Source organism: Vespula vulgaris, chromosome 11 (assembly GCF_905475345.1).
Source record: "Vespula vulgaris chromosome 11, iyVesVulg1.1, whole genome shotgun sequence".
Classification (NCBI taxonomy): Eukaryota; Metazoa; Arthropoda; class Insecta; order Hymenoptera; family Vespidae; genus Vespula; species Vespula vulgaris.
The window spans coordinates 7,410,963-7,423,138 of NC_066596.1; the positions used below are offsets into that span (position 1 = coordinate 7,410,963).

Sequence of the window (12,176 nt, forward strand, 5' to 3'; positions counted from 1 at the left end):
ACATTAGCAGTAGAGTTACCGAGAGTAAACGGAGTATAATTAATTAGTCTCGCGAAAAGATAAAAGCCGGACGGTTAATGGCTCGTCTCCTTTAACTCTCCTCACTGCGAGCTATTTCTCCCCGCCTCCCAAGTTGCTTTATCCGACTTGAAACGGGGGATCTAAAAAGTTGTACGTCGAGGGCAGAAGCAATTTTTGATTTGAGAAAAGAAGAGGAAGGAGAAAGAAGGAGAGGAAAGAGAAGTCTTTATTTCGTATCGCAGGAAGGCCTAGAACGTTTGGAACAAGGCGGAAGAAGGTAGGAAATGGGAAGGGAGGGGGGGATAAGCGGGGTAGAGTCCGAAAGTATAATGGGAAATCGTTGATGGAGACATTATGCCTCCTCCATTACACGCGATGAGAGAAAAGCTGTTCCGCGGGCAATAAAGGGCGTGTCTTTTCGCGAAAAGCCGCTTTTCCCGTTTCTGACCTATCGCGTCGGAAGTTGATCTCCTTCCGTTGTTAGCGAACGACGCACATGCTTTCCGTGTCCGATCGATTATCAAAGGAATGCAGCAAGATCGATAACGATTCATAGAATGTTTTCAGCGACGAGCTAAGAAAGACGCCGGAACGTAAAAAATGGAATATAAGAACGGATGAATATGTTTCACCCTTCTATTTCGGATTCGCTAGACAAAAAGAGGACATTTTCCTCTAAAAAATGGTCTTTCTCTTAAGTTTTTACGACTTTCCGTCCCGCGAATATGCAGCGTTGTTATTTGCAATTCATAATTCGAGTAAACACCCTGTGCGAGTACTACGGGCGTACGCGTCGTAGTAAATAGAAAAAAACTGTTTACGTCAGCCAGCTGGGTCGCGTAAATTCCAAGAATTTATGTGGGTCAGTGCGTCAATGACACCTCCCGAAAGAAATCATGTGGGTCATTGGGTCAACTAACTTTGCATCGACAAATCTCCGGAACCGAAAGTCGTAGAGATTCGAAGAAAAGACCATTGCAAGGGATAATTATTTCTTTGTCACCTCGTTGTATTTTCAACACTCGTACAACAACTTTTTGTAAGCGATTTGTTAGAAACGATTTATTGGAATTTTTTTTTTTTTTTAACAATCAACGCATACAACGAACAATTTCTTTGTAAATGATCTTTAAGAAGAGATCTTTTCCGTTTCCACGAGCGAACGCTAAGATTCGCGCATAGAAGCAGTTTTTGGTAAAAGAAATTTCCAATTTCTTTCTAACGCCGCATAATCTTTGTATGGACGAATACGCGGATGCGCGTTAAAAACAATTTGTTACAACTAACAATGCACGTGTAGATAGGAGCGATACATCATCGTTTAGGTTTTCTTTCGATTATCCGAGCGTAATTTATTCTGGCGTAACGATCGTGGGCGGGTGCGGGCGATCGCCGTCGTACACGAAGATTTTTCAATTCCGTACGGACAGCGTGGACCGGCGTGCGTGCTTGGATATTGATTTGCGAATGATTTATATACGATGCCGTAATATCGTGTCTTCCCATTTCTTCTCTCGACAAAACCCCTCCATCGTCGTGTAGCGAACTAACGGGACTTTGCGGCGCTCTTAAGGGAATCCGTCCCAGAGCGTATCAATGCGCTTTCCACGTTCCATTCCTTTTTTCTTCGAACGTTCAAGAGCGCTCGACGTTCCGCGAGATTTATGACTTTCGTTCTAATCTATCCTTGCGCATCCTGCCCGTCGTCGATCGCATTTCTACGACGCCGTTGGATCTCGTCTTATTTCCTAACGAAACCGATACTCGACTCGATCTCTCTTCTTCGTTTATCGAAGCGGCGTACAAGACCCAAGCTAATATTCATACCTTGATCCGGCAACGATCAGTCTTTTTCACGTCCCACGTAAAAGGCTTATCTCGTCGCTTCCGGTGTAATGCTTTGCGGAAAGGTTGGAACATGATTTTTCCTTCCCCTATCTTTTTCCCTCTCTCTTTCTCATCGTCTACCATGGGCTTTTTATCTTTTGTACGGTTCTAGTTGGTAGATTTTTCTTAACGATTAGTCGGTAGACGACGTTTAACGACAACGTAAAGTATTGCGAAAGCGGATATTCGAAAGCTAACGGTTTCGTTCCGTTTAGTGCGCAGCACACATAGGATCGAACTATCAAAAGGATTTCCGGGGCGAGAAGACGGACAATACTTACTAATACCGTCTAATGGCGCTCGCTGTAGCCTCTCGCGGTAATAGGCTCTACGCGATAACGAAACGAGATCGTACGCAAGGGCATTAGATAAATTAATCGGGACGTTGCGTTGTACTGCGTTATTAACGAGATCGACGGACAGGCTCGTAGAGAACTAATGCATCGCGGGAATGAAAATTCAATGCGTACCGCCGAAATAGCATCCTCGGGATAGCGAAATGGGATTTAATTTCGAACGTTGTTTCTTACTTTCAACTAGTCGCTTTTGAAGCGATTGAACGTCAAATGAAACGAAAGCTAGGATCGGGTTGAAAATTCGCTCACGTTGAAAGGGTCGCCGCAATCGCGAGGGATCTTTTTGTATATTAGGATCTTTGAGATATACTTTATTGCGACGATTCTTAGGCAAGGAAAAAAGGCTTTCGCAAGGAGATTCATCGTAGACAAGGCAGCCATGCTAGCTGCTGCTTTTGAATTCGATCCACGCGTGCACGTATCACAGGCACGCGCAATGTTTTATTCACATTGTATTTGTATCGCCGTCCGAATATCCTGCCAGTGCCAAAAGCGATTCCGCGCAGAGAAAGGAACACTTTTGTCGAGAAAGTATTTTTCAAAAATGTCGTCAATTTTCCTTTCGTCTCTCTTTTCTCCGCTCGTCGTCCGCTCTCTTTCCTTTGTCATTGCAGAAAAGCTTTCATAATAGAATTTCTTAGCTACTTTATATAGCAGCTTTATTCGAAAAACCTTGAATAAGTAATTAATCGCAAAGCTCTAGGTTAAGTTACGTCCTTACTCGATCGGTGCGAGCCTTCTCGCTGAATACGAATTAATAGAATTCTTTAGAGACTCTACCGCCGGTGACGAGCGTTTCGTACACTCGGAACTTTGAACTCGCGCTCCCTGCCACCACCTCCCAACTTTATTTCATAAACAGCAAAAAGTTTATTCCTTAAGAGGATGCGAGCGTAATGTTGAAGCGGCGCGAAAACGATCGAGTAATTTAAAGAAAATCTTTTCCCGCGAAATTATACGTACGGCGATTAAATGCGAATTAAAAGATCAAGGATACCGGCGGTAGATTTGCAGAAAAAAAATTACAACATCGAGTCATTACGCTCGTATCGTATCGTCGAACGCAAAACGCATCGAATGCGAAATTGAGCGATGGAATCGGATTTTGGAACGTATCCATCGATCGAGCGGAAAGAGACGCGCGTGAAAATGTAACAATCGCCGTTGCATGGCGTAGAATCCTTGCTGATCGACGTTATCGCCGTTACGACGGGGGTAGATCGGAGAAAAGGGCGAGGAGAAGGGAGGTGAAGAGAGAGAGAGAGAGAGAGAGAGAGAGGCGAAAAGGTCGTCGACGCTCGACAACGAGCGACGAGGTGGCCCGCGGTTCGTCCTCGATTTTGAAGGTTTTCGGACCACGTTCGATGCGAAATTACAATGATGTACGTACGCACCGAGCGAAAGCAATTTATTACACCGCATTTCCGCTACGTAGGTTTACCCAACGAAGTTAATGACTATCGCCGGATCTATTTAGCGCATGAAACGATCGGCAGCGATTCGCTACTATCTCACGAATACGGTATTTTATTAACGTTTATCGCGCGGTGCGACGTACGATCGAACGATCGGACACACATGCTTTACAACGGTTCAGAATTTAAGGTTCCGCGTCTCTTCGTAAGATCTTTCGCGCGATTGGAGGAGGCCGAAGAAGATTGAAGATAAAAAAGCGAAGAACGCGTATGGGAATCGTAAGAAAAAAGGTGAGAACGAGGTTACGATTCACGGTACGGTACGATCTAGATAATTCGCCCATTTATCTCATCCTTCTTCTCTTTGCCGCGGACCAAGCACTTGTTCGTTTATCGGTCCCTCCTGCTCCTTATCGTCGCGCGCTTGCGCCTTTTCCTTTTCTTCTCTTACCTCAATTCACACGGTTACATACACGCGCAAGCGTTCCAAGGGAATCCACATTTTCTCTTATCCGCGTCCTCACGGTTCAAGTTCGCAGTCATTCCACGTGGTTCCACCTCGGCTAATAAACGACCTGAGGGATTTCGTACGTCTTAGAAGCTTCTCTTTCGCACTCCACTTCTCTCTCTCTCTCTCTGTCTCTCCCTTTTTTCTCGTTTCACAGGCAGGTATTATCGAAACGTCTACTATATCGATCCGAGTCTGCGATGAGAGAGAGAGAGAAAGAGAGAGAGAGGTAGGTAGGATCGAATTACGGTAAATTATCGAGAAAAATTGTCTAAATTTTGTATAATACGACGACGTGTCGGTATCGACAGTTTTCGACACGATTTTCAAAACTCTTAACCTTTCTCGTTCTCGACGTACTCTCGAAAGTGCAAGAGGTTCCACGTCGATCTCGTTCGTTTTGATTTCGGTCGTTCGAGTGCGACCGAGATCGATCGTAGAAGAGAAGGAAACGAAGAGAGATACTTTGTAAATCGACCTGTAGCAGAGCGAGAAACTAATGTAGCCGGGCGTTCATTAACATACGAGGGTCGTTGGTATCGTCGTGGCTGCAACGACGCCGACGAGTAATTACGCACGCCTAACGCGCCTGTGTAGCCGACTAACAAAGTTGTGTGCATGCGCGCGAGTGTAAACGCGTGCGGTGCGCCTACGTTACGACGCGTAGTAGCGTGTCGTAGTCTCGTGGTCGAAGGGGTGTACGAAGGGAGTCGGAAATCGGCAAGGCGGGAAGAAAGGTGAAAGAAACAGACGTAAAGAGAAAAAGATAGAGGAAAGAGGAAGGAGGCGAGAGCGAGAGAGGAACTCGAAGAGCGCGTAGTAGCAGCGTCGTCTACCTGCCGTTCCTTCGCTAGTTGCAAGAGGATAGTTGGGGAGATAGTCGAGGGGGTTGCGCCGCCGCCGCCGCCGCCGCCGCCGCCGCCGCCACCGCCGCCGTCGACGCACATCGACGTGCCGGCGCGAAGAGAAAGGGAGACCCAGAGAGGGGATGGTATAGGGCGCTGCCGAGAAGAGTCCGACGTGGTTGACGTTGACTCTCGTTTCGTAGTATTGCTCTTGCCGCTGGTGGTGGTGGTGGAGGTGGTGGCGGTGGCGGTGGCGGTGGCGGTGGCGGTGGTGGTGGCATGGATCGCTTCCAGTGTTCGCGCGGCCGCTCCCTGTCGCACACGGACTACTCACCCCGACGCTGCCGGCGTCGCGACGCTCCAGCTATCGCCGCCGAAAACGTGCTCGGAGCGCGCCGTCACCGACCGACCGCCGGCTTCGTTCGTCTTACTTTTTATTTTCTTCCATCTTTCTCCTTGTTACCTTCTTTTTTCTACTTCTTTCGCAGTGACATCGTGCGAGATCGTGCGAAATATATGTAAAATTCGGCCGATCGTTTTTCGCGCAAACCCGACGCGTGGAGCGCGACGCGACGCGACGCGACGCGACGCGTTTCCTTTCTCTAAGAGAGATACGGCTCGATTCTGATCTTACCTGACAGCTACCTCGGCCGAGGGCTCTCGTGTTACGGGTTATCGACGTTCCTTGTTTTCTCCTGCAGGAAGTTTCTCGGGCGAAAGAAAGACGGAGCGTCGAAGTTTTCTATCGTTGGCAGAGAATAGTTGGAGGAAAATTTCTGCTTCTGTCGCATAAAACTCTGCTCGAGTTTCACGTTTCAAGGGCCAGAGTCTGTACGCGATAACTCGTCCTCGCATCGAGCAACGCTCTAGACATATCAAACGAGATGGGATCGACCAAAGAAGAGAGAGATATCATTTTTTATCGACGCGCATATCGCTACTCGTAAGAAGCCTTATCGATGACGAGCGACTAAAACCAACAAGTGTCTTAAATCAACAAGTACCAACTGCCAAGGTCGTCGCAGCGAGCGGAAATCTACACTAGTCCGTGGTGCTAACAGAGCATTCTCCTTTCTACGAGCTAAAGATCGGAATCGAAAAGGAAATTCGAGGGGAAAGACACTCGCGATCCTCTCGCGATCGGTCCCCCGATAATCGATGAGAGAAACGTGCGCTTCGTATCGCGTTCGAACGAGTCACGAAAGTCGATTGTTTTGAGAAGAGGAAGAGGAAGAGGAAGAGGAGGAGGAGGAGGAAGAAGGGGAAGAAGTATCGTTAAAGGAGATTCCAAAAGAACACGTTTTTCCACTTTTTCACGTATTTATCGTATTTCTCTCGAGGATCGTGACGAGCCACCGTTCATCGAGATTTCTCTTTTCACGAAGAATATCGATCTCGAGTGTCGAGTACGATCGAACGTTTGTTATTAGCAGTAAGAATAACGATATAAATTCGTCCGAGTTGGCATTCGATAGCAAAGGATACGCGCGAACGTTTCCTAACGGCCGCGGTCAATCTCCCGAAGGACCGTCCTTCGGATCCAACGAGGCTGATTATTCCAGCAACGATTGGATCGGAGCCAACGAGACGGTGCTTGCCACTTTCGAACACATTTTCCTCCGTTATTGCTTTCGTCGTTAACGAACTGCGCGAACTCGAGAAAAATTAAAGAGAGGAATTTTATTAACGGCGAATTCAAATGCAAGACAAATATACGAAAGGAAGAAGATAGAGAATAAAATAAGGAAGCTTAAGAGGGTATATTTGACGGGAATCATTGGTGACCTCGATCGGGCCTTAATTGAAAAGCTCCCGATAGGAGTCCGTCGAGATAGTATTATCTCTCTCTCTCTCTCCCTCTCCCTCTATCTCCTACTCCCTTCCCCTCTCTCTCTCTCTCTCTAGCTCTCATCGATGTGGTCGATCTCGTGGGAGTATTAAGATCCATCCCGGCATCTCTCCGTTAGCCTCGTTTCCTCCCTCAGCCGTAGAGAGCATCTCGTAGCCATCGAATTCCAATTATGTCGCAACATCGAAGAGGCTCCGTACACGGAGCTAGTCCCGTTCCAGGTCATCCTCCTGCTAACAATCTTCCCATCTCCGCTCATGAGATTCAAACGAGAGGGATACCTTTGCCCGGAATGGTACCATCGCGCTCGATCCACGGCAGCCCGATGCATGGCAATCCAATTCATGGGTTTGTCAATCCACTCGGACCAGCCGGTATCGTTCATCCACCTCCCACGCATCCAACGGCGCTCGTATCCGGAATTTCTCATCGTCCGGGAGAGACCGCGCACCAAGGTATCGGAACGCCGGCTCTGATCGGTTCATTCCGGGATACGCGAAAGACCACTGGACTCTGCCTCTTTTATCCTCTCTTATCGATTCTCTTTGGTCCTTTGTCGATACTCCTTTCTCTCGAAAATTGTCCCCGAGAAATTTATTGGCCGAAAGGGAATGTTACAAATGGACTTGTAACTTTACATCTTCGATCGATAGATCGATAAATACCGAACGTTCGAATCGCTCGTTAGAAAGAAACTAACCAAATAAAATATTCCTCGCGTCGTCGAGCGTTTCTCTTTGTCGAAAAGTTTCCTCGAAAGCAAATCGTACGGGCGATTTCGTTCGATTCTTCGGGGACCAACTTGTATCCCGATAATCGATTCGAATAATCGACGTTTCACCGACGAAACTCGATCGCGAGGCTCCAGTCGCGATCGTTCTCCGTTCGAATTACTCGATATTAACTTTACTGCGAGAGAAATCATTTTTCAAAGCGATTAACGTTGCGAGCGTTACAAAATGCCGCTCGAATTTGAATTGTTTACCGCGATAATTCGATACGCGCGCCCGCGCGCGCGCGCGCGCGTGTGTGTGTAAAGGGTGGGGGTAGAGAGGAGAGCGATTACGGCACGCTCGACATGAAATTCCTACGAACGTCTGCTCGAAGTAGCTTTGACGCCGTAACTCGTTTGAGAAATTAATCGAGCATTCGACCGTTTAACGAGACGGAAGCGTGCTAAGAGAATTCCATCGCGTAGGGCGATTGAATTTTCTCTTAGCTCTCGCGTCGTCTCTTAGACGCGGCTACCAAACTTTATTGCATCTGGCGCAGGGCGCAAAAAAGGCCGTTTGCCAAGAAAAGAGATTTCGAGCCACGTCTCCCGTTCGTGGTCTATCGGCTGTCGCGAGTCGAGTACGTGGAAGTCTTTCGGAATGACGTTTATCGATCTTCCGCGTGGATATCGATTAACCCTCCTCCTTCCATCCCGTATTTACGTATACCATTGGAATCCTTGGAATTCGATCTTTCGAGTTCGACGACGATCATAGTCCAGCGGTCTTTCGTCGCGTCTCCGAACGACGAACGGTTCATGATCATCATCCAGCGGATGTTCGCTTGAAGGTAGCGATAAAGTCGTACAACAGGGGCCGACCTCGTCGTCCTCGGGCTCGCCTTATTCCTCGCACGGTTCTCCGATGAGAACACCGATGAGTTCTGGTCATGGAACGCCGCAGGATTCGCCGCATGTGACGAGACATCGTAGAGACTCGGAACACTCGGGTTCGTCGCCACCGATCGGTGGTATATCGTCGAGACGCGGCTCTACCGACGTCATTATTGGACCTTCTTCGATCCAGGAAGGTCACCATCATCCCTCCGGATCACCCGGTGCTCGTGCACGACGCCGATCCGACTACAGCCCTCATCAGGGTACGTTTCCTCTTTTCCCTCGTTTTTCCTTACTTTATCCTCTTATTTTAGCTAATTATCTCGCCTTGAACAGCGTATCCCTTTCTCTCTTTCTCTCTTTTCTTTCTCTTCTTTTTTACTTCGCGATTACACATTTAACGAACAAGTTCTCGATCGAGCCGCATCGCAAAATCATTTGAAACGGACGATCCTCTCTCTCTCTTGCCGTATTTATCTCTCTTTCGTGAGGTCCTTTCAAAACCTCACGGTACCTCGCGTTGCCCTTTGATCTGACAGTCTGCGGCTTTGCAACATGCTCGGGCTATGTATTACTTATATGCGGCTGAAAGTTACTATCAAAGGAACTTGTCGCACGCATGCGTTTAGTCGAAAGCTTTAAATACGTTTATCGCGTCCGTGTGTTCTTTAATACCAAGTCTTTACTTACCGTACCCTGTTTATCCGTTCTCCAACATATTTCTCTCTCTTTCTCTCTTTCTCTCTTTGTACCAGTATCGATCAAAGTTTTCCCGACCGACATGAATTTTCCTAGCTGGACCGATCGATTTCTTTCTAATCCAGAATATATAGTAAAACTGTTTTTTTTTTAGTAAAAAGAGAAAAAAAGAGAGGAAAGTAAAAAAAGAGCTGACTTTATGAGGTACCAAAGAAGGATCTCCGTTTCTCGAGGAGGCTGAAAAAGTGGGAAAAGACGTGCGATGTTTCCGAAAGTAGCAATTCTCGGTCAAAGATCGTTCCAAGTAGGAGGCATTGGAATTTTTGTGTTTGCCGAGGACGGAGAAGCCTCCTCTATCCTGCGAATTCGAAACTCGCAGAGTTTCGAGGATGTAAAAGATTTTTAGGTAAAAAAAAAACCTTCAACGAATTGTCTTTGAATTTGTTTTTAAGAAGCGTACAAGTGGAACTTTAAGAATGATTTCGCATTTCGAGTGTAAGATGGAAGAGTGTACAAATATAGGTAGGTAAACAGGACGTTTCCACGATTAAATCGTATTAAAATCGAGTGAAAATTGTTAGACTCGACGAGCGACAGGTCGACTTATTTAATTTAACGAAATTCATTCCAACGAGTAACTCGTTTTTAGCCACGGGCGAAAGAGAAGACGGATGCGATCGATCTTTGGGATCGCGTTTTCTTCTTCGTCTCGTAGGATTCGAACTTTTAGGAATGGTAATTTTTTTTTTTTACGTCGGACGTCGGGACCAACTTGAAACAGCGGTCGCTTCCTTTTATTTTATTCAGTAGAGATCAAAAACTTGGCTGTTCGAGACACCGCATACCGATTCTAACGGTCCAATGATTCGATAAAGTTTTCGCTACAAAGTGCGATTATTTTGCAACATCGAGAAATGCCAAAACCGATAAGATCTTGAAAAGTTTGTCAAAGAATGCGAAAAGTTGCAAAGTTGAAAATGCGAAACGTACCTTTACAAACATATATATTGTATTTACACGCGCGTATTTGCGTCGTTGCAAATTTTCTCGGGAAAGTAGGAAAGAAAGTAAAACGTAACGTAAAAGGCGTGACCAATTTTTTCTTGTCTCTCTAATGCTCCCGACGTTTAAAACTTTATAAGCGTTTTTATCCGATTTCCTTCGGAAAAAGTTAAACGTGGCAAAACGAGTTGTGAACGTTAATTTAAAGTTGAAACTATAAACCAAGGAGTCAATTTTTTCCGCTGCACGGAATTTTCTTTTTGCGGCGTTCTTGTTGATACGCTTGTTAATAAAATTTTTGCATCGATAAATTAGAAAAGGTAGGAATAAAGGAGTACAAGCGAGGAAAGTATCGACTTCTCGTGATTAGCCGTAAGACATTGGAATGGTGCGTCCTGGTCGGAGAGACAAAAACTACAAGGTTTCCTATCTTCAAGAAAGTTAACAAGTTTCCTCTCGATAATTTCACTCGTTGTCGATAATCGCATTCGACCGTTTGAGGGTTTCGTGCCGAATCGTGTTTTACCGGTATCAATTATTTCCCCGTCCTAGAAGGAAAACGGAAATAAGTTAGGCGCGCTCTCTCTCTCTCCCCCCCTCCCTGTCTTTTTTTCTCCTCTTCGTATCGTGTACCGTGACGGAGCGCAATTTGCAAACAATTTGCACGGATTGCAGAGGTAATTTAGGAGAGTAGTGCGCGCCAGAACGACGAGCGAGTTCGATGAATCATGTCATGGAAAAAATGAGAAACGTTATCCGAGAGGATTACTCGGCTCCTTGCGAGAATGAATGCTATTAGGGCCGTAAAGACTAATTCCGCACGGTCAAGGATAATCCGTCCTTTCTGTCTCTCTTACTTATTCTCTCGTTTGGCCGAACAATTTGCAATCGTCTTTGTCGAATCGTTCGATCGAATTATATAATACGAAATACGATACTCGACGACTTGATCGATGGTACGCGCGGGTACGTATATCGAACATCGTTTGATTACTCGATAACGAAACCTTTAATACGAGGAAACGAAAATCACGAAAAATATTAGCGAACGCAAACTATCCTTCGTCGTCCCCATACTCTTTTCATTTTTCATCGGCAAAAATAACTTTGCGCGTAACGTCGAACGTAATTAATGGAATTAATTGGAAAAGGTTGACGAATGGGCACGCGCTCTTTAAGACTCGTCGTTAGACGGGGGAAAAGAGAAAATACGGGGTTGCGTAAAAAACGCAAAACGTTGTTTTTGAGTTCCGTTATATTCGGAGCGTTGATTTCGCGCGTGGAAAAGAGTTTCCTGAATTCGGAGTTAATAACGGTTGTGGTGTACCACGAAAGAAATGGGCGTGCCCTTGCAATTCGTCACTGATAACGCGAGCGTTCGCTTAACGAGATTCCGAGCTCGCGTACGTACGCTTAATGAAATCTTCTCGTGAAATAATATTGCCAAAGTTTCCTCCTGCTGCTCGCTCGTTCGCTGCTCGCTATCTTCCTCCCTACTATCCTTCCATCCTCTCTCTCTCTCTCTCTCTCTCTCTCTCTCTCCCTCCCTCTGATATTATATTCCCCTTTTCAACTCGAAACACTGTCCTCTCCTTGTTACACGAACGAGTTCTAAAAGGCAAATTCTAGATTATCTCCCGACGAGAGATAAACCATCGGCCTACGTGAGATTTCAAGGCCGGAAAAGAGTAACTCGAAATCTTTGAGACGCGTCTCGAGAAAACCCTCGCGTCTGGGGAAGAGTAGCGAAAAGGACGGATGAAGGATTAAAATCTGATTTTTTAAGAAAGCGTTTCAAAGTAACGCTGAGAGGGCCGGGAGGGGAGAGAGGCGCTCGCGCGAAAAGAAATGATATTTTAACTCAAAGAGACGGGAAAGAACAGAAATGATTCGGGAAACGCTCGAAGCTCTCCGGCCGTATATATTCGTAGCTCGTAAGATCCGTCGGCACGTAGATGCTCGAAAAAATTCGTCCCTTATGTTCA

At 46.3% G+C, this 12,176-nt stretch overlaps 2 protein-coding genes across 9 annotated transcripts in view; both read left to right on the plus strand.

Moving 5' to 3' along the window:
- Positions 1-12,176, plus strand: part of LOC127067530 (dystrophin, isoforms A/C/F/G/H) — a 221,616-nt gene that overhangs the window by 63,559 nt on the left and 145,881 nt on the right. The gene's annotated exons all lie outside the window — the stretch shown is intronic.
- On the plus strand, positions 1,125-9,586 carry LOC127067554 (uncharacterized). The gene is made up of 3 exons (XM_051002607.1): positions 1,125-7,336; positions 8,445-8,753; positions 9,344-9,586. Exons 1-3 carry the CDS (start codon positions 7,054-7,056, stop codon positions 9,370-9,372), a joined length of 621 nt encoding a protein of 206 aa, XP_050858564.1. The 5' UTR covers positions 1,125-7,053; the 3' UTR covers positions 9,373-9,586.